This window comes from Meleagris gallopavo, chromosome 1 (assembly GCF_905368555.1).
Source record: "Meleagris gallopavo chromosome 1, MGAL_WU_HG_1.1, whole genome shotgun sequence".
Lineage (NCBI taxonomy): Eukaryota > Metazoa > Chordata > Aves > Galliformes > Phasianidae > Meleagris > Meleagris gallopavo.
In genome coordinates this window covers 159,985,795-160,008,985 of record NC_139404.1, presented here as the reverse complement: position 1 = coordinate 160,008,985, position 23,191 = coordinate 159,985,795, and the positions used below count along the sequence as shown (strand labels likewise).

General features: G+C 33.1%; 1 protein-coding gene across 2 annotated transcripts in view; it reads left to right on the top strand.

Moving 5' to 3' along the window:
• The window catches only part of TDRD3 (tudor domain containing 3), a 94,621-nt gene extending 71,979 nt beyond the window's left edge, over positions 1 to 22,642 (top strand). For both annotated transcript variants that reach the window (XM_085215771.1, XM_085215770.1), the window contains exons 11-14: positions 2,102 to 2,934; positions 4,823 to 4,948; positions 20,927 to 21,063; positions 22,398 to 22,642. In XM_085215771.1, the coding sequence (XP_085071897.1) occupies positions 2,102 to 2,934; positions 4,823 to 4,948; positions 20,927 to 21,046 (1,079 nt within the window). In that variant the 3' untranslated portion in view covers positions 21,047 to 21,063; positions 22,398 to 22,642. The remainder of the gene's footprint in view (positions 1 to 2,101; positions 2,935 to 4,822; positions 4,949 to 20,926; positions 21,064 to 22,397) is intronic.
• The last annotated feature ends 549 nt before the right edge of the window (positions 22,643 to 23,191 follow it).

Here is a 23,191-nt window from a genome sequence, read left to right as displayed (position 1 = left end):
TGCTTGCCCTTAAATTATTTCTGCTACTGAACACAATGATTTTTCTATTAATCTTCTTGTTTTTCTTTGGTTATAAGGAATAATTCATCCATCTTTGCCAGCTTAAATATCTAAGCACAGGAACTTTCAGAGAACAAATAGTATCAAGAGCTCTGACTTAATTAAGGAAAAATATAAAAGTGCTAAGGACTAGGCATATTTTCCTACTCTATCTTTCTTTGGTTCTTAGGTACTGAGAACAAGTTGATGCTCCTATCTTCTTGAAATCCAAAGTCAGAAAAAAATTTCAGACACCTTTGAAAGATTCAAGAAAAGATTAAATTTAACAACTGTTTTTTTTTTTTTTTCTAAATTATTAGGTAGGAGAGTTGGTGATAAACATGATATTTTTGATTGCAGCATTGACCCAAACCCAAATATCTTCTGTTTCAGATTGTCAAACTTGCCTCTTCAGTCTTCCAAATGTTTCATGCTCCTGCTGTTAAAATGAATCTCCTGAGCAACAAATTACAAAAATAATGAGATTACAGGAAAAACAAGTGAGAGGTGGCATATCTAGGTAGTCTTTTTGAAAGAACTCAGGAGGTGGGACCAAGTCACAGGCTATAGCCTCTTACACCAACAGCTAGGCTTTGACTGAAATACAAATTCAAATGTGCAGCTTGGGTTTAAAGGAGGTGAAATAATTCTATTCCAAGGTTAATTGCTTCAACAGTTAAAGACCAGCATTTAAAAAAAAAAAAAAAAGCCTTTAATTTCTAAACTGATTTTCCTATACTCAATTTCTAACTGTTTAACTGTTTCATAATAAGTCTTTCTTGCTAAGTAGACAGCTATCAACATTTGCTTTCCTAATAGATATTTATAAAATGTAGTTACCTGTATGTTATCCATCAGCTATGTTAGCTGTGTGGATTGCATTTTCGTAGTATCTGATTAAAAACTTCTTTCCAGATTGCTTTTTCACTTTTCTGAGCAAACTCATTTATCATTTTTTTTCTTCAGCTGTGCAGTCCACAATTACAGACAATACTTCTGTAGTGGTTTGAATGGTGCTGTATAACATCACTGTCCTGTGAACTCTTGCCTCCACTTACCAGATATGAGCATCCCACCTAACTCAGTTACTGTTTTGTTCATGGGAATACTTGTTGTCTGCAGAAGGCGCATGACAAAAGAATGTGCTGGCCAAATACAAAGGCTTATAAACATTTCCTTGGCAGAGTTGTTCTTGCTCTCTAGTGTTATTCTTAACTCTTTGCCGAGAGATCATTTCCCTTATTATTAATTTTTAAATGAAATTCTGTGATGTCAGTAAGAGCTTTTTCTGTCACAAATGTTTTAACTCATTTATTTCTTATGCTTGTTCCTCTTGGATTCATCTTGATCTGCAACCTCCTTTGGCTCTTCCCTTAAATGTTTCATAAAAAGTTAAAACATTTCACATTTGCCTAAAAATAAAATAAAAAAATCCACAGTAAGTTTTACAGAACTCCATGATCTTCTCCAACCCCACAGTGCAATAGAAAATCTACTCCTTCTCATTAGGTCCATGATAATTTTGTTCCACTTAACATCAGTTAGAGTTCTGACTCAATCTTTTAAAGGTTGCACTTGAATAATTCCTGCTATGGCTCACTGATCACTGTCTTCAGAATCATGGACGTTTTTGCTATTCCCATTAGCTCTAGTTCATTTTATCAATTCTATTTCTCGCCTTTATGTTAATGTTGAACAGCTGTTAGCAATTTATTTTTACTGAATTAAAATTTTCAGATGACAACTATTTCTTTTTTCTCCTCATTTTCCTGTCCATTCCTTTCTTCACATCAGAATTCTATTTGTCTTTCTTAAGTGATTGTTACTCATTTAATAATAACTAATTTAAGTACCATCAAGACAAATTGTGTATGTTTTCTATTAACCAGTAATTGCAGTTCAAATATCTGCTAAACTTTAAAGGACAATTCCATTTATTTATCTCAGAAGTAAATGCTACTTGCTTTTCTGAATAATACTGTTGCTTTATCATTTAGGATCTCATCCACTGTTTCTATATTATATATATATGTATATAATCATTATTTTTTTCTCTTTATAGAACCAAAATTACAATTTCAACCACCACATCAAGTACAGCCCAAAGTTATGAATACAGAACAGAATGGCATCAAAGAAAATCATTCAAGGCATATTTCTCGCAATGACATGAGACAACCAAGGAATGAGAAGCCCCCTCGTTTTCAAAGAGATATTCAGAATTCAAGGCAGGCTTTGGAAAGTGGGGGATTACCAAGAAACAGAGGTCCTGAAAGGCACAACTCTTTAGAACATTGGACAGAGGAGAAAATTAAAAGTGACAGACATTATCCTAGAAATGATAGGCCAAAGGATTTGGGTTATCCCATAGCTCAGAGTGATATTTCCTTTAAAAAAAGGGATAACAATATACAAAACAGAATAGGAAAAGGGGTGTCTTTCACGGAATTCAAGGAGAACTCTGCTGCTCAAGATACTACCGACAACAATAACCAGAAACGTGGGAAAAGGGAAAATCAAATACACAATTCTGAAAATTTTTGTGATAGGAAAACACGAACAATAAGTAATGAAACCTTTATGGTAAAAAGTGAGCAACATTTTGGTGTGAATAATGATTACCAAAACCCTGGTAGAACTGATAATTTTAATTCTATACCGAATGGAGATACGGAACATCATCAAAAAGGAAGACGAGTAGGGCCTATCAAATTGTCAGGACCTACTGTGATTCCATCTTATGATGACAAGATTTTGTATTACAACACTGCACCCAAAAGGAGATCTGGGCCCATCAAACCAGAGAAAATAATAGAACCATCAATTCATGCAGAGTATGGAAAAACCTGGAGACCTGGGGATGAATGTTTTGCTCTTTATTGGGAAGACAACAAGGTATATATTTGCCAAATATTGACTAATTCAAATTCAAGTTTTGATGCTTTCTTATATCCTTGAGGGTGACTTAGCACACCAGCACAAAGACAAAGGGCTTTGTTCATAGGTGTATACTGTGCTTCGTGGCTGGCTTCTTTTTCTACTGTTTTTTTCTTTTTTTTTTTGGGGGGGGGGGGGGGGGGAAGGGGGGATGGTTTTTGTTTGTTTTAAAAGGAGATATGTAGATTTCTTGAATTTGTAATTTCTTGAAAGTACGTGACTCAGATCATCTTGACAGTGTCCCTCATATGGGATAAGCAAGCTCCTAACTGAAACATATTTCATGTAAGTGTTTAAAATTTGAAGGAATTAATATGGGTCTGAGTGCCCTTGTTACTTTCTAAGGAATAAGACCAGGATGCTCTCTTATCCAGAGTAGTCTCTAACTATAGATATGCAATGCCTTTTACTAGAATAAGATATTGCACAGTCTTCACTAGTACAAGAGAGGACCAGAGTCTGCAGGGACAGGATTGTTTGAAACAAATTCCTCTCTTATTTCAATAATTGCAAAAAGATTGATTTTTATTATCAATATTAGTTTGTTAGCTGAAGAAGTTGTGGAGCAAATGAAGTGTGATGCATGACTGTTCTTTTTTACTGTTTTTTTTTTTTTTTTTCCAAGGCTTAAGTACTTCCTCTTCCAATTAATGAGTTTTGTTTTATGACAAGAGACTTTCTTTTTATCTCTTCCTCCTCTGCTTTATGGAAAGGAAAAAAAAAAAAGGTGATTTTGTTATCTTCTCTTCAGGCATTCTGTGTGCACTTCTTAGTTGTTTCTTCAGGTTTTTGACTCTTTCTGGTGACCTTAAATATTAATGTTCTTTGCATAGGTTTTTTTACAATTGTTTCTGTCAATTTTTTTATTTAATTTTATGCTATTATTTTTTCCCTTCTTCCCTTTTTTTTTTTTTTTTTTTTTACAGGATGTAGATACTGTTAGCTCAGCAGCATCACTTTATTTCTCTCTTTTATTTGACTGAGATAAGTCATGCAAAATTTTTGATAGCAATAACATGTAGCGAGTTGGAGCTTAAATATGAATACATATCTTGGATAGATGGATTTATTTGAAATGTAAGGACATATTAAGGAATTATTTCCTGTATTGAGAAGCACTTTATATCACTGTGTTGTTGAAATTCTAAAAAGCATAAAACTTGCAAAATAAGCAGATACGACACTGTTGCTTGGAAAGTATTCAGTGCCTTTCAATGATGGTTGTTTTTTTAATAGTTACAACAAATGCTGCCGCTTGCATCTAGGATAATTTTAAAACAGAATGATAAATTATGGTATTGAGTTTTAATCATGTTAGGTGATAATGATTTATTTGCATTCAGTAAGAAAAATATCTTCAGAAACAGTTGATTTCTTTGCATAAGTGAGAGAAAGAAGGTGTTGAAAAAAGGAATTTTTGAAGGATCATATTTTAGTATGTGGTAAAATAGTTACGTATTAGATATGTGCAAGTAAGTACCTATCTGGCATATATTTCAAGAGTAATAATAACTAAAAAGAAAGTCTTGCATTAGTATTTCTTATATATAACATCATTTGTGTTAATGATTAATTTGTATTTGAAAACAGATCTTTTAAATGTTCAGTCTAATGTCCTAAGTAGCATATATTTTCAGTGAGTATTGTAAATACATACAGCCACAACCTTTCAGTCATGGGACATACGAAAGTTCAATATATAGTTATCTGCTACAAATTTTACTGAAAATTTAATGCTGACCAAGAAAAAGAATGGGAAGGAGAGTTAAAAATGAAGAGATTGTTTTCAAACTGTTTGTGGCACATCAGGTAGTATTTTTTGATCTTTGAAAATTTTTCTTTTAAGTTCTACCGGGCAGAAGTTGAAGCTCTCCATTCTTCTGGAATGACTGCAGTTGTTAAATTCTCTGACTATGGAAATTATGAAGAGGTGCTTCTCAGCAACATGAGGCCTATTCATGCAGACACCTGGGTATGTGATAACAAACTGTATACAAAGATATGAATTACATAGCCTGTACCAAAATACATAACTTGGCAAATAAATGCCTACTCCTATAAAGACTGCTAATTGCACATGTAGAAAAATAGTTAAGAAGTGAATACAGAAACAAAATCTTTTAGTTATCTATATGAATCTACCTAATGATCCGAAGTGTATTATCACATAATGTTCTTTATATGTAATTAAATTTAAATTGTATTATTTTAAAATGAATACTTTAATTGACCTGTCAGCAAAACGGTTTTATGCATATTTTCTCTCTAAAATCACATTTTCTCTCTATTAATCACATATTACTATTGTTTTATTTCATGTGCATTGTATTTTCTTCTGTAAAGGCTGTTAACAGTCTTTAAAATATATATCCTGAAGGCTTATACTGCGTGTGAGCGTATGGCTTAACCAGTGCATTTCTTTGAATCATTTTATTTTGTGTCATGATTTTTTTTTTCCCAGCTAATTCTTTGGAATACTAAGGGGGAAGTTTATGCCTTGAAGTCTGCTGTAGAAGATTTAGAATATATTAGCCTTATGGTAGCTGAATTTCAAAGGGCTTTATTTTTGAATATCATGGAAGTAGAAGTACCTTTTGGTTTAAAAAGCAAACAAAACAGGATTGCAGTCACTTGCTGTTTACTCGTGATAGATGCATGCATTTGTGCTTTGATTCCTTAATGACAAGCTGACAGTGCTTTTTTTCATTTCTTTCTTCTGGGTCATACAGCCATGTTAGTACTGCTGCAGAGGCTGCTAACAGTCAACTACTGTTTTCTGCCAGTAGTCTTTCAATTTATGTTGTCACTCTCAGATGCCTTTATGGCCTCTGAGATGGCCTTTTTGTATTTAGAAAGGTCTCTGAAGCACTTCTGAGCTGATGTATTACAGTCTATGGAAATTAACTTTTTTTTTTCTTTCTATCCCCACTAGTTGAGTTGCAGTGATACAGTGCTTCCTAATGTATGATTGTGCTTATTTTTATCTTATTTCTAGGTTATTAACACACCTTTTCTTCACATAGACACAGAATCAAACAGAATTGTTGAGGTTCATAGGGACCTTTGGAGGTCATGTGGTCAAATCAGCTGCTCAACCATAGAAACCTAAAGCAGTTGCCCAGAACCATATTCAGGTCAATATTTCTAAGGAGAGAGACTCTGTAACCTTTCTAGACAACAGATGCCAAGTTTTATGTTTTCTTTCTGACTTTTTTTCTGCTTTGTTGCTTAAAGTTCCTTGCACCTATTGGAATTTTCTAGGGGAAAGTTAGTTAGAATCTTGCTCATCCCTTTTACGTTTTTAGATCCTATGTGTAGTTTTCATTCTGTGCTTGCAGTTTTGATCACATGATATTCAAGTTGTCTTTTAAGCTGAACACTGTTGGTAATTTTTCTGTGTGTTAGTATTCATGTTAATATATTGAAACTAGATGGTGTGCACAAATGCAAAACAGTCTCATGCTGCTCAATAACTACTTAAATCTTACAACAAAAAATTAATTTTGTGATATTTCCTCTTTACAAGAGAACAGAACAAAGTTTAAATTGAATTCACTAATTAATTTTCTTTGAACGTTATCAGCAAGAATGACCTTGTTCCAGTCTTTTTTTTTTTTCTCTTTAACTCAGCGTTATGCTGAGTTTTATTTCAGTACTTACAGGTGACTGTGGTGAGCTAAGTCCTTCTTAGCCATTTGTATCGAAGACCTGTTTTTATTAATGTAGAAATACATAGTGTGTGAGTTCTGATGTCCCAATTTTCTGAAGCTTTTTCTTTTTTGAAGAAATTGTTGACAATAAGGAAAGCGTTAGTGAGTTGACATAAAGGCATATATTTAGTCTTAGTTCCAGCTTATTCTTTAATGCTTTCTCTAAGATACTTTTTAGAACTCATTTATAGAATTGAGTTTTTATACAACAAATGTAAGCTGTTGAAATTTCTCCACTGGATAGGAGGAAAAAATTCTCAAGTCACATGAAAAAGCAACCAAAACATCACAATGACTTTTTTTTTTAAATATTTAACTACTGAGATGTGGACTTCTGGTATACTTTTTGCAACCTTCATATAATTAATGATCAGCAGTCTTTTTAGTAATTTTAGTAAGAGATTAATATAACTTCCTCTTTACTTATAGATGGTTAACATTCTTCTTTATTCACACACTATAATATTGAACTGGACTACATTAGTGCAAGAATACAAGTTCTTTTTACTTTTTTTTTTGTTTTGTTTTGTTTTCCTTGAATGTAGACCCAGGTTGCCTGACATTATCAGGATAACACTGAGTTATCCTGAGCTGTAATGGAAGACGTGTTACTAGGTGATTTTAAGACTCCTTGATAATTGATTGTATGCAGTCCATCACTCAGTTTGCTGAGTCCTGACAAGTTTTCAGTCCCTTTGACAGCTAATGTGCTGCAATTTATCTTCCTGACTGCTGGAAGAATAGAAGGTAAATCTGTATTTTTCAGAAGATAAATCAAAAAGCTAGTGAGTTGTTTGGTTTTATTTTCAGTGGTTATGTTCAGTTGCCATATAAATATGTGAAAGAACATTAAAACTGTTATTTTTACTTAGTGCTTGAGAAATGAAACTGAGGCACACAATTAAAAAATATTTTTAACAATAAAGTTATATTTGGATTCCACTGTTTTTAGAGTTTTTCTGCTGCCTTGTGTGTAACACTGCAATGCTTTATTCTTCTATTTCCCTCAATGTAGTAGGGGTCATTTAATGAAAACAATATAATCCCAACAACAAAATTCACCAAAAAGCCACAGTAGAAACAAGAACTATGTATTTTTTATTTTTTTGTGTTTTTTTTTTTTTTTTTTTTTTTTACTTATAAAAGATTTAAGATTGTAGTAACAACTGAAAAGCACTAAAAACAGCATTAAGACTCTTCCTGACTTAAATAATCTGTTCTGTGGAAAAAAAATAAATAAATGAAGTCAAGATATTACTTTAAAACTAAAGTCTTAATTTTATTCTCTCACTTGTAGGATTTTTTTTCCTCGGTAAATTAACAAAAAATATATAGCCTAAGTGCTTACGTTGTGACTTTTTTTCCCAAACTAGGTCCTTGCTTTTCCTTTTACAGAGCCTGGTTCCTCCATTTGACAGGCCATCTTCCTCTGTTTATACTGTGATTACACTTCTTTTATCATTTTCTATGGTTGTATGAAGGAAGTAAAGATTGTAGTTTTCCCTGCTACATATATTATGGCCTTTTCTGACTGTTCTCAAAAAAAACCCCCTAGAGCTAGATTTATAGGTTTTAACTTAAAAATGGTAATTATGAAGTGACGTCTGCAGTTTAGCTTAATTTTCTCTTCCTGAAACTTGTACTGTTTCTGCTTAAAGAGATGAAAAAGGCAAAATAAATTATATATAATCTATTTAAATTATCATTTATATAAAAAAACTTTTATATGTATGTAAGTAAGAGTGAAAGTATGTATAATTCTAGTTCTTCTGCAATCTGTTTTGTTCTGTGGAGGCTTTGCAACTCACCTGTATTGGACCCTCCAATAGGGAAGGTGTCGAGGAAACAAAAAGGCAGGGAGTTTTGACCTACAGCTCATTCATTTTGGCACACGTTTAATCTTAATTGTTATGTTGAGACTTTAAATTTTGTAGTGTTGTTTACTGTAGCTCACAGAGCTGTGTTTCTAAAGGTGGTGAATTCTCTTAAATCAAACTGTAATTTAGGACCTTCTCATACCCATCCCCCATTTCAGGTAAGTGAAGTATATAAGCATTATGAAGGTGTTGGAAGCCTTCATCTAGCCATGTTAAAAATACTAAATGGTAAAGGGCTACAGCTACATGCTTAAGGTAGAGAAGACTTCTGCTGTTCTATGGAATTTTTGAATCCATTCTAGTATCTTGATTATTATCAGTGAAATATTTATTTTAAAAATTAGGTACTGTTTGCTGTGTCTCTGAGGTCTGAACAGTCTTAGCTTCACACTATATTTTTTTTTTTTTAGTGTTCTGTCAAGCTGGAAGTTTTTTATGTAAATAAGTAGGTGCAGTAGGTAAATGTCTCAGTTGGATCTCTTATCTAGCTTCTATCCTCATTGACTATTGTGAAAATGAGGACGTTAAAAAGAGCACTGTACCAACTAATTCTAAGATTACTGTGGAAAAATTGTTCATAATAGCAGCAGAATGAGTTAATATTTCTGGTTGTTTGGCTTCTGTTCTATAAGAAAATTGCTATAATCATTTTCCAGTTCGTAATTACTTATAGACTGTAAAGACTCTATTTTTGAGTATTTTAGACTACTCTTTGTTCAAATTGTGGTGGTGCATATGGTGCATATTTATAAATTCCTTTTAATCTAAAAAGTTATTAACTGTTTTCACAAAAGTTGTATCTCCTTTACTAAAGCATTTTAGATTTAGGCCTTTATTTTGTAGTGATATGCCTGATTTTCCATATTTGTAATACATGGACTTCAGTTTCCATTGTTCTTTTAGACAGACAGAATTTAATAAACCTAAGGCTTCTTTCAAGTTTTTTGTTTGTTTGTCTTTTTCTTTTTTACTTTTTTTACATAGAATTTTGTATTAAATTCACAAACAAGCATTATGGAAAATGTTTGTCATGATGAATCTATAGTATTTTTCCTTAGCACCTCTGCCCTCTGAGAAACTACATCGTTTTTCAGACTTTAGTTTCCTGTGTATGTGTTGGAATACATATGGATGATTACAGTTCAGGTTAATTATTCTCTTGAAAGTTACAGGCCCACAACGGAAATGTAATAACGGATGCTTAAAGGTGATTAAGGAAGCACGGTTTTGTTTTGCCTGAGAGCAGGCAAATTTTAGTTGAGAGAAGGTAGTTTGCACTAAGTGGGCATAAAACAGTGGCTTTCCATTTTCTGTTTGTATCATTAGGCAAATGTTGATCAGACATTGCAGAATGTTTTAGTCTTTTAGTCAAGTGTTTTGTATTCATTAGACTGTAAAATGTTGCAAATTGTCAGCTGTACAAATCAGATTAAGGATGTATTCTTAAAGTTTGTGTAGCTATTATAAAAAGTTAGGATTGATAAAATAGGATGCTTAGTATATTTTTCTGTTGTTTTAACCTTATGCTGTTAAATGTAGTTTCATACAGCAATGTTTTGGAGACCATGCCATGTGGACTCCTTTGGTTGTTTATTTTGAGAGTCTGTTCCTCACTAACACTGTCCTTTAATGTGACTTGTGTTGTGGAATAGCATGTCTTGACCTATTTTAAGTACTGTATTTTATTCTTTTATGTGAGAAATATTGTTAATATTTTCATTCTATGACTTTCTCTATATTGAGTTTTTTGAGATTGAACACAAGTTCTTCCTGTTAAGGCACTGTTGTTTTTCTTCTTGAAGTATGAAAAAGGATTAGTTCTGTAAAAATGTCTGGGCTGTACTTGCCATTTTTCTGTCTGTTCTGATTTCCCTGCCTCTCCCATTTCATAGTTCCAAGTTTACCCACCTTTAAATATTAATTGAAGGTATTTTGAGAGGAAAGTGGAGAAACTATATATTAATATAGTTATTCTTCATTGGCTGCTCTCTAGGAAAGAGAGATGCAGTACCAATGACTTGATATTGCAGAGTATGTCTATCCTAATTTGTACTGGAATGTCTGTGTGTGTCTGTAGATCATATTCCCTCACACTGTGTAAAGCACGTGTTAAATTGAAGCGTTATACTTGCAGTGAAGTAACAACCGTATACAGACATGGTTATTGTCTGAATTTTTTGGTTTTTTTTTTTTCCTCCTTGTTTGATGACTTGCAAGCATTACCAGTAATATCTTTTAAACAAGACATCTTCTATAACGTAAAAAGCGTAGTGTGTGAAAGCATTTGTTTGTAGAAGTTGTCATTTTTCCACCCCCCTCATGATTTGAAAATAACAATTATTAAATGAGTGCTTTTGTAGACCTGAGCTAGATATAGTTGTTCACATTGTCAAAGAGCAGCACTATTAAATCAGATTTTATTAGAGTATTTTTAGATAACATAAACAGAAGAGGAAATATTTTAGTCTGACAGGTTTACTAGAATGGATGTCTTCTCAGAAACTAGTTGATATATTTAGATTTTATAAGTTTTAAAGAAGTAGTATTTGCTTAAGCCTTGCGCAAAGTTTGTAATATCTTTGCTAAGTTAGTCAAGGTGTGTTTTTTGTTAAAACTGACAGTCAGGAGGAATGCTGAAATTCATGTCTAAGTTACTCACTTAGATGACCACTTCATCTTAATTTAAATTTGAGTTCCTTAACATATATAGATAATTACAACTTTATTCTTTCTGTCTCGGCAACTGTATTATCTCAGTTTGAGTTTGAGAAAGGCTTTCCTTGTTTTATCTTGAAACTTAGGAGTCTTAAAAAATCACAAAACCATGACAAGGGCATGTTAAGAAAACTAATTGTTCATGGAAAGATTTTTTTTTTTTTTTTTTTTTTTTAAATTAAGATGCACTTTTCAATTCGGTGCTTTCCTTTTCTTCCTAATATTTCCAGTCTTTCAGGTCTAAAAAAGGAGGAGACAAACTGAAATGTGTAAAAATGATTTAATTTTTCAGCCTTGTACTTTACAAAACAGGATTTTGAATTTAATCTCTGAATTTAATTTGTATTTATTATAGAATGTTTACATTTAGAAGTATGAAGCAATTTTAAAATGTGTAATTTAATATAAAAATTGCAGGAGTTAAGAATTTGTCATGTTACTTTGGTAAGTGGTTCCAGTTCCTAAAGTCTTTAACTAAAAAACAAGTTTTGCCAGTCCTTTAACTGTTTTTATAGCTCTACTTTGAGCTCCCATTTAGTAGCGCTGGCTTTGAATTTTATTTGTACTTGAACTAGATACAGTACTGCAGGAATAGATGCTAGATTATCAGGTACAGAGCAATGATATCTTACCTAACATCATCAGTCTCATCAGGGAAAAGGCTTGTAGAATTACCTTAGGTGTTTTTTTTAATTATTAATATATATTTTTTATGAATAAGTCCCAACATCTGAGTGGTATATTTTTCTAACATTTATGCTACATAATCCTTGAAATACAAATCATGTTCCTGTGAAAACTACTCTTATATATATGTAGAACAGCATTTGTAACTATCCTGAACACAATTCTTGCTGAAATGTTGCTATATTTGGTAATGCATATTTACTGATAACGCAATGAGTGTCTGTTGTTGTGTATACCATCTGCTGAAAATTGAAAAGGTTCACCTAAATGTCACTGAAACTCTCCATCTGTTTGGATTTTTGTGGTGGTTTCATGCCCCAACAACAGTGCATAGATAATTACTCATACCACAATGTAGTGGTTTTTTTTTTTTTTTCCCCTGGATATTTGCTGGCAGTATTTTCTGATTACATACTACATTTTACAGAACAGTAGGTGCTTTTTTTCCCCTCCAGAAGTGTATGAATTGCTTAAGAATGCAGTTAGTGCAAGGAAGTTGAATGCTGTGCATAGAGTTTCAGGTACTCTTTCTTGCAATATGTTTTGGTCTATTGCTGTATAACTTGTATAAACCAAACTTTTCTTGAGGTCATCATTTAACTTTCTGTTCTAAAAAACTGGATGGATAGTTTATTTAAAAAAAAAAAAAAAAAAACAACAAACAAAACAAATAGGAGTGGAGGAGGGAAGAACTAAGTGTTGTCTGTGGGAGAAGAGGGGGATAATTTGCTGTTAGAGCTCATAAATTAGGTCATTTACTCCTGACAATTTCATATTGCTATTTATTATATGTGGCTATTTTTTAAATGCCTTTTTAAATTTCCTGTTTGTGGATTTTTTTTTTCTTGTTGAATTGAGAAAATTTGATGTGTTGTCTGGGTAAACGTTCTTTCTGTTGCAGAGTTCACTTCAGTGCCTTTTATTTTAAAAACAAACTTTTCTTTAAAAATAAACTTCATGCGTAGTTGGATATTGATTCTGCTCAATGTGAACAAGTTTTTACTAGTAGAGTTTAGTATTTCTGTTTTGCTTTTGCGATATGGTATGTGAGGCTTAAATATATATTTCTTAGGAAGTTTTAAAATTTATGTTGAGACTTTATGTTGAGAACATAGCAATAACATGCATGAGAGAATGTTTGTATCATAATCCCAAACGTTACTAAAAGAGCTACAGATTGATTTTTGTGCTATAGAGAATGAATGCAATTGTGAATAGCCTGTGCAATACCCTTAAAGAGAACAGATGATATAACAAATTGTCTGTAGGATGATCATCCCCGAGGTTTACACTATCCTAGTTTTATGGGAAGGTAATTGCGATGCAATTTATTTAGAAACTAAATGAGTGCTTTGTCTTCAGAGTTGAAGAAAAGCAATGAATTACCAAGAAGTTCACATGTCTGAGTCCAAGTAAATGCTGTATTGCAGTTAGCAGTCTCAGACCCAAATATGTAAATTCATCTCCTTGTTCATCTGTTTTGCATTTCTTGATTTTTCTGAAGAATCAGCAATTTTTTCATCATTTGGTTATCACGTTTCTTGTCTCACTCAAAACTCAGAATGTAGTTTATTCCAACTCTGGAAAGCTCTGCTCATTTTGTCACAGCTTACATTTTCGGCAGAGGAAAAAGAAAGTAAATTCAATAAAAACTTTATTATTGTATTCTTTTTCAAGATTTCTGAATGACTTCTTATACTCTTAATACCTTCAATTCATTGTAAATTGATAAATTACTTGATCTGAAGTATGCTTTGCATAACTGTACATTATAAACTAACCATTATTTGACTTCTAATGTTTGTTTAGTAAACATGAACTGAATAGATTTATTCTCATTTATTAATTTACTTCTGTTGTTTAAGGAAAGACTAGTCAGGGAAGTGTCAATGGGAGGTTTTGGTTCTGAAAATAAAAAGCCACAAATGTTAATGTGTATTTCCACACCATCTAGTTTTATGTAACAAAGTTAGGAACATGTTTTCTATGTGTGTTCAGACAAACGTGTACCCTCCTAAGGTAAATAAAAGGTGTTTATGGGTTCTGTTTTGTTTCGTTTTTAGCTGACTTAATGGTAACTTTAAGTCATTGTTAGTCATTTTTTAGTTTGGCTGTTCTCACATGAGGAAAAAGTGAATTTGTTGTGTAAAAGATTTTATACAGAGCTTGAAGGTAGAGTGTAGTGTTGTATTTGTATAATACATCAAAATCTCATCTAATTTAAGAAGCAGAAGAGAGAAAGATAGCCCTAGTTTAGTAAGTTAAAAATATACGCAAGTGGTAAGCATTCAATTTTACAGATTCTACATAGAAATCTTAGAGTATCATACTGCAGTAAGCATAACTCATGAAGAAAATTAACAGCAAATATGTTGAATTATTCTGTAATAGATGCTAGATGCTTAAAAAATGTTCCTGTCACAAAGTAAGTCCTTGACTAAGATTCTTGAAAAATGTACATCAGTGGTAATTTCTTTTTTTATTTGTACTTTTCATGCCTCATTTGATAGCAATTTTTGAAATTATGCCTTAAGGTGCTCTAAGATGATATAACTTTAAACTTAATCTTTTACTCCTTTTTTTTCTTTTTTTTTTTTTTTCTTCAAAACATCCTTTTCATTCTTAGTTTTTCTAGAACTTGAAGAATCTATTTACATATTCAGATAAAGCCTTATCAAAAGCTTAATGGAATACGATAGATGGTTCAAACAATGCTTTTTCATCAAATATCAGATACGGAATATATTGCAATTTTAAAGATTAGTTTTAGCTTTTGGTAGGAAAATTGTGATGTTTTACTTCATGGCTATGGTGTGATTTGTTTTTGTTTTTATTTTTGTGTTTTTTAATATATCTGGAAAATCCTTGGTCTGTTTTTGATTGATACAAGTAGAGGAAAATAGAAACTACAAAAATCAAGACTTAAAATACTCAAGATCAAAACTCTGTGATTAGGCAAAAGAAACAAGTTTGAAGAAAGGAATTTAACAAAGCAAGAGATCATTTGATGTGTTAACAGCAAGGGACAGCTGTTGCCACCAAAGTGGGCAGTACAGAGAGGCATAAAATCAGGCCCAGGAAATGGGAACTGAAATGCAGATGAAAAAGTGTCATTCATTTTTCAAGAAAGGAAACACTGTGTTTTTGTACTGATTCCAGCAAGTTTTCTATGCATTGAGTATGTGGTTGAAGTTAAAATTACAGCTTAAATTCAAACAGTCATTTTATAATACTGAAAGAGAAAATGCTTTCTTGGTCTTCTGTTTCTTCTTTCTCTCGTGATTCTTGGCCTTGTGCTATTCTTTCATCCATCTTTGCGTAGGCTTTACTGCTCATTCGTAATAGCCCACAGAGAGTTACACACTAATTTTTTTACTGGAAAACTTCTCCAAGGATCAATTGAAATACGTTAGCAAAAGAGTGCGGTAAATAGAGCAGAATTTTTTGTCCTTAAGTAGGAATAGATGGAGGTAACCCTGTTTGTAGATAACAAACTGATGGAGCTGATCAGCTGTAACTTGCAACTAAATAAGCATGAGCAGAACGTGAGACAGTCAAAGCTTATGTGAATTCAATCCTGCTCTTTACTGCTGTCCACATAATTGTTCTTGGAAGTTATGCATGCTGTAGTAAAAATATATAAGTACTCTGATTAAGATCTTCCATTTCTAAGCCTGGAGTTGCTAATTTCATATGTGTATAAATTCATCTTCCTCTGAAAAGTTCAGAACAAGTTGTTCAATGATTTCTTTCAAGAACACTGAATTCTTATCAGTGTTCAGTGCCAGAGTACTTTTGGATCTGACTCAAAATAAGTATTCACTCACAGAACGTTATATGTTTCTTAACTGTTATTTTTAACACACTGATATGCAATTGAAATTGAAAAACCCTTTCATGAAATACAAACGTACTCTACTGAAGTACTGATAATTTTAAAAGTAAATTCGTTTTTAAAGTATATTAAATGCTGGATTTACAGCTTCATTTTGCAGCTGTGAAATCCATTGAATTTTCAATGTATAAGTAAGCCTAGCTGATAAAGTACAGTGCTGGTAAAAGCTCTTGAGAATATATGGGTCCAAAATAAAAAGCACTGAGTGTGTACATATTCCCATTTTACACTTGTTAAGTCCTCATCTTTCTTATGAGAGGGAATTAAAGCAGCATAAGCATCAGCAGATTTTTATGGCAAAACTTCAGAAGCTGAAATTCTCAGTGATTTATGCTCCCTCCTTTGCTGTCTCATTTTAAATACCTAAATAATGCTCATATCCATCACTCTCGTAGATGTTTTTCAAATCTGTTACTGGAGTTATTTTTTGGTGCATTTCATTGTTTGCACTGTAGACTTCACTTTTTTTCTTTGAGTCTGCCAGTTGCCCGTGGTTTTTGCCATTGTGCTTGTAGACAGAGTTTTGCTTGCACGTTGGCTACCTACATAGTGAAGTACTAGAAAACTCAGTCCCTGATTCCAGAGTATTTTAACAAGTTATATTTAATAAGCTAAAAGAATGAGATAATCAAACATACTTATTTTATCATAAATTTTGTATTGTAAAGCTTCTACCGTTAATAGGACAAAAATATCCAAGGAGGTGGCAAGTGTCAGAGGTTGTGGCCAACTTTAAAAAATGTAATCAGATTTTTTTAGGTGGGAAATTGTATAATTTAGAATAAGTCACAAGGAGCTGATTTGAAAGCAAGCAGCTAATAAGGCTTCAAGATGTGAGACCTAAGTGACTGTAGGATAATATGTAGAGGGGTGGAATTTTTAGGTAGAAGAACACAAGACACAAAGATGAATGCACTGGAGAACTTTTGCTACAAAGGTTTTACGCTGTTCCAGAATGGGGAAGACAGTTTTGACAATGATCTGGAGAGATTTTACAGAGATAAAGGAGATGGACTCAGAGAAATCTGCAAGATCGAAGTAGAATAAAATAGCAATAGAAAAGAAAGGAAGAGACATCAGTGGTAGATGAAGGTCAGTGATCGACAAATGGTGGAATATAACAGATAAAATTACTTGTAAAACAAGCATTGTTCAATGCAGATATGATTTGACAAAATATTATTTTTGAAAATATTTGATCTGATCAGGATCAAAGGAATAGGTAAAATGCAAGAATTTGACATAAAGATGTCACCCTTTATGTGGTAAATGAGCCTGTTCAGTAAATGTGACAGTTCCTCGTGGTAGGCGCAATACTCCTTCCTTATTCCTTCACCCATTATTAATGGGATCCTTTATAAACAGCATTGGACCTATCTGGCAGCCATCATGCCCACTTGCACTATTTCTGGAGTAGAAAAGTGCAAGAGGACCCTCACTCCTGCAGGAAGCTGCTGATAGACTAAACTGTTGAGCAAACTGCACTTGTTGAAGTATGAGAGTCAGTAAGTTGGAATCAAAGGGCATTTCTCCTGTGAAAGCTGCTTGATCTCACTGAGAAATCCTCAGTCCCATTCACTTTTATTTAGTTACTACTTGGAGCAAGAAAGTAGATTGAATTTGTCAGTAGCACTAGTGGTGTTTTGTCTCAACACAGAGCAAATTTCATCTTGTGAGTGAAAAAGTTCAGATAGCTCTAATAAAAGGAACATCTGTTATAAACAACTACTTGGCTACACCTGTTGATGGGGTTTACTGCTGCTTATGAAGGGACAGCTACATTCCAGGAATAGTTACCTGCCTCTCAGATGGCCCTTGAAAGCAGGACTATGGCTCTGTGTACTCTTCTTCTCTTGCTGAGAAAGCTCACTCAAGACTGTTTGGATGGTGCTCAGCTATTCTTAATCCTCCCAGTGGCTTTCTTTAAAGTCCTTCCTTGTAGCAGGCCCTTGCAGTGTGCATGGTAATACGTCTCAAAGGTTAGCACAGCAATAGCCATGCAGCCTCAAGACAAAGATCCGTCTTAGGCAGCACACTGTCTCCACAGTGCACGCTTGGATTAAGAGGGTAGGAATGACCATTGCTCTAGAGTAATCCTCCTGCTCCCAGCACTCTGTGTTTTAGGGAATTTGTGGATTAGAAGTCCCATTGACACTGCTGTTTCTAATGACTGTGGAAGGATTGATCCTCCTGGGGTTTTCGTAGAGTTTCCTCAAACCTACTTAATCCTTTGGCCTCCACAGTGTTCTGGGGCAGTGAGTTCCACAGTATAATTGTGCTTATTGCAAAAAATATGGCTTGATTTTGCTTGATAAGCAGGCGAGGTGAGTTATGATTCACAGTTGTGATGATAGCTATAGATGTTTTTGTTCTAGGAAGGTTGGATTAGATGACCATCTTTAAGGTCCCTTCTAACTCAAATGACTCTACAGTATAAGGATATAAGGGAAAAGTCTTTTACAGTGAGGGTGGTGAGGTACTGGTACAGGTTGCCCAGAGAGATGGAGGATGCCCTGCCCCTGGAGACATTGAAGGCCAGGCTGGACCAAGCTCTGAACAACCTGGTTGAGCAGTACGCTCATCATGGGGGGGGTTGGACTAGATGACGTTTAAAGGTCCTTTCCAAGTCCGAGGATTCTATGATGACAGACTTCAACAGAATTGACAGTAACTTTGGGGAACTCTGTACACAGAGAAGGAGAGAATAGAAAGGTATCCTGTTGCTAACTCTTAATTTCCTTCAGTGCTTGTTTTCATTATTTTTTTGCAGTCTCAAGAAAGAGAATGTGATTTCACACTGTTCTGACCTATTGTAATGACAATACATGAACTAGATGGAGTACATGCATCTGAAGATTTCAGTCTGTGAATAAAGACAACCAAACCAAAGTGGTCATGTTTGAAGATCAATTCTAGTTTTAATTTGTTCTTACTGAGTTCAGTGGATCAACAGCATAGTTTTTGAAGTTTGATGGAGATTTGCTGCTGTAGATATTTTCTGTGGTATATTTACCCTCAGAAAGAGGCTGTTAGAGGTGAGATGCAATGCATAAACAGTTTAAATTCTTATCTTTTTGAGATCAGAAAGATCTGAAGGCTAAGAAAGTTACAAAGGAAAGACTAATGTCTGATTCACTGCAGTCTCTTCAAAACACTAGTATGTATTTCTAATTTTCAGTTGTACATTTGACATTTAGTCTTCCAGCTTTGTTGAAATATGATTTTCATTTTACGCTTAAAGAATAAGCTCTTATATTTAGATTGGAGATTTTGGAAAGAATCTTGAGAGAACTTGCAGTATTAACGTAACTTTATGCTTTTATCTTTTTAACTCTTAATGCTAGTGTAGTTTGTCTTGTCAGTGATGGGAGATGACTACTGCAAAATATGATTTTTTTTTTTTTTTTTTTTTTACTTTTGTTGTTGTTGTTGTGGTTAGACCTCTATTTTCCTATATCTTTCTTTTGGGTAATTACTTTCCCTGAGCCTCTTTGTATGTGGGAGTAGTGCTGCAAAAAATAGGAGAACAAGTGTGCTGGGAAAAATAAGTTTTGTAGAAAAATTTCATAGTTCTCAACCTGTCGCTGCACTGAAACTAAAATTATTTGATTATTCTCTATTTGATTGTGTTGAAATTCTGTCTTATACAGTTATTGCCAACTCTCAGTAGTAGGGAAATCACTAGCTATGTTTTCTAACCTGGAAAAATAGCTGTTCTTGAAATGCAGCACTGACCACAGACATGTCTTTTAAATATCTGATCTTGCTGTCACTGTGGCACTGTTAGTTTCAAAATATGTGTTAACCAGCATTTAAGTTGATTCAGAGTGAGGTGTTGTTTCTTGAGAAAGACTTGGTTGGCTTTTGTTGCTGTTGTTGTTTACAAAGAAATTAGGTATACATTTTTCTTTCAACCTCTTATAATGAAATATTTTTCTGCTCTAGTTTGCTTGTTCTTCATTATGTGCATGTTGTACTCTATTACCATTGCTTGATGTTAAGGTTGTTGATGAATTCATAATTATTAAATATTCTTAGACTACGTTTCTCTACGTTCTTAGATTGTGAGTGAAAGGAAATTAAGAATTATATACTCGATACTCTTCCCAGAAACGGTTTTTCCACCACGTTCCCAGTAAGCCTGATGCCTATTAGAGTTTGGTTTTAGGATAGTTATTAAATAAATGAAAAATTATAGCTACTACCCTGAGAAACTATTTGAGAAACTTCTGCTCAAGAATGAATGAATATATATATATATATTTTTACAAACAGTGCATAATTTTATTTTTCAATTTCTCTTTGTTATAAATTCTGATACCCTGAAAAATCTTATTCTCTAGACCATTTATTACTGTTATTTTTCTTTGAACACCATATAATTTGTCAGTATGTTTCTGGTATTGAGATTCTTAGAAGTGAATGCATTGTGTACAAATGTATAATACATCTTGCCTCATTATTCAGAGGTTATATTTATTATTTCTGCTTGTAGCAAATTCGTATCTAAATTGCTGTCCACTGTGCTTGTAGCTTTTTTTTATTATTATTATTATTTCATCACAGGTTTATATCTACTGTTTCAGATCTGTTTTGAGGATGCATATTGCTGGACTTTGTTCCTTGCCTTTCCATTCCTTAATTCTTATTTAATTTCAAACACATTTCTAAACTCCCGCGAACAGATACTTCTCTTCCTCTGGCAAGTTACTAAATTTATCTTTCTTACTGAGTTTGCCTGTGCAACTCTTGGAGAATAATTTCTGCTCTAATACATGTGTTTTTTTCTTCCTGCAAATATTTAATGACTTCTGCTACTGCCTTGAGGACTGAATTTTGAGATTCACTTTTTTTTTTTGGTTAGTTTTCCTAGTGTTTTTGTTTTTTTTTTTTTTTAAGGCCTATTCACTTTTATGAAGTGTCCAACCACACGAAGCAGCAGTTCCTATGCATATGCATATGCATACTTTTGTTTATGTGTGTGTGTTTACATTTTTAAATGTGTGTATTTATATAACTACTCACGTACCTACTCTTACATTTAAAACAATGCTATTTACCTACAGGAGGATGAAGAAGAAACATATGAGCAAACTCTAGAATTCCGCAGAGGAGGTGATGGTCAACCAAGGCGGTCCACACGACCTACTCAACAATTTTATCAGCCCCCAAGAGCTAGAAACTGATTAATAAGAATTAAACGGTAAATATATCATATTGACATTTCATTAATGGCTTTTGATTTCAAGAATAGGAGACCTGAATTTTTAAGTACTTAAGTGTTTTTCTGTCTTTGTGAGTTCTATGAAAGAACTTTCTACAAATTTGCTCTTAGTTGGTTTGTGTAGCGGTCCTCAACATTGGTTAATAGGCTATGACTATTTTGAACAAATAAGTTACTGTAATTTCTATAACACAAGCAAATATAAAATGTGAAACTCCTAAAAAAAAAAAAAAGGATTTTTTCCTCTTTGAAAAAAAACAACTGATCAAATCAAGTATGCTGTACCGTATTCATTTTACCTTTGAATTTTCTAAATCATTAATTTTCAAATTTTCATTAAAGGTCTAATCCAAATAAAGAAATCATTGCAAAGTTGCAGTGGTTGATATCTGCACTGTCTTTGTTTTGCATCTAAATTTTTATGGACCAGATGATTTTTCTTTTTTTCTAGCCTTTTAATATCTTTCATTTCTTCATTCTTTCACCTCTGGCTGGCTTAATAGATGCTGCTAGTCTCTGCAGCTTTTCATTTATTTGACATGCAATAAATATGATTTTGCTTTTTTGACCATATTCCAACATACTTCTTTTGTCTGGGGGATTACTGTCAGTAGAAGGAGAAAAAATTTACTCTTGACTCTTTTTGAGGTGATAATTATTTTGTATTTTGTCTGTATCCTAGTATTTTCTACTTTAAGTATATCAATCACTATCGATAAGCATTTCATGAAATAATTTTAAAGTATGCAGAAATAATTTGGGTATATGCAGTGAGCTGTGTTCTAAACTAACTCTGTCATCTCAGGGAGATGTCCGTGTGATCAGCCTAATGGAATGTGCTCAGTATAGAGGACTGTCAAAACTTTTTAGTGTGTATGTTTAGGTAATACTTTTGATATTTTCAAATTGCACAATATAAGTCTGGAAGGCTGCATTTGGCTTTTGTGAGGTGGAAGGGAAGGACAAGGCAGACATCCCAAATGATAATTACTCTTGTATCTCACGAAGAGTGAAAGATTTGTTGGAGAGTAGGGAACAAGTTTGTGGTAGCAATGGTAATGTGTGGATGGTTGGACTTGGATGATCTTGTAGATCCTTTCCAACCTTGTGAGATATATATATATAAAAATATTGCATTGAGGTGAAATCTTCTGACTTATTTTTCTAAAGACATCTAAGTACAGAAAAGCAGATGAGTAGTCTTTTGGAGGAGGGGGAAAAAAAAAAAGAAACAGCAATAAAGTTGTACAAAGTGTTTTGGGGGTTATCTATTGTTATCTATTGTTGTTTTTCTTTTTTTCTTTTTCATTTAGTGATCTTCTTGGGTTGATGGAAAATTCACTGGCAGCTCCAACTTGATGAAGACTTCTAGAAGAATTCTGGCTTTTTCCGAGCAACAGGATGGGACAAAAAAAAGATGATATGACCAGAAGACATTTGAACTTGATACTACAAGAGACTTTTTTAAAGTTCTTAGTTAAATGAAGCTGAATACTTTTTACATATGAAAGAAGCAAATTCTTTGCTGCCACCAATAAAACCACAGTGCACTATTCTATTCTTTGCCTTGCATTCTTTTTACCAAGCATCCATTTTTTTTTTAGTTAACACAATTACTGGTGCGTTGTAGTTTTTATTCATTCTGAATTGATTTTGGTTCTAATCCTGTCTATTAAAGTAGAAGTAAATGTCCTATTTCTCAGAAGCAAGCAGGATTGGGCTTCAAGTTTAGGCTTTAGGCTAGCATTAGTGAAATGTTACGATTTTTCAGCTCATTGTTAAGTGAAGTTCTGAATAGCAATTGACTTTGTTTTCTATTTTTCTTTTTCAAAGCTGCTGAAGGCCAAAATTAACAAATTTGCCTTTTATGTTTTTTATGAGCTATGACTAGAACATTGAAACGGAGAAAAAACTCAGTAGTTTCAAAAGACATTTTCTAAATAATTTTAGGTAAATATTCTCTTTTGAGGAATATTTATATTCTGGAAATAGAAACCCTTGAGAAGGTACATGAAAGTAATTTAAGGAAAAAAAAAAATAACAAAAGATGCACATGGATTTTTTCCCAAGAAAATAAAACAGCATAAATATGTATATAGGTACACAC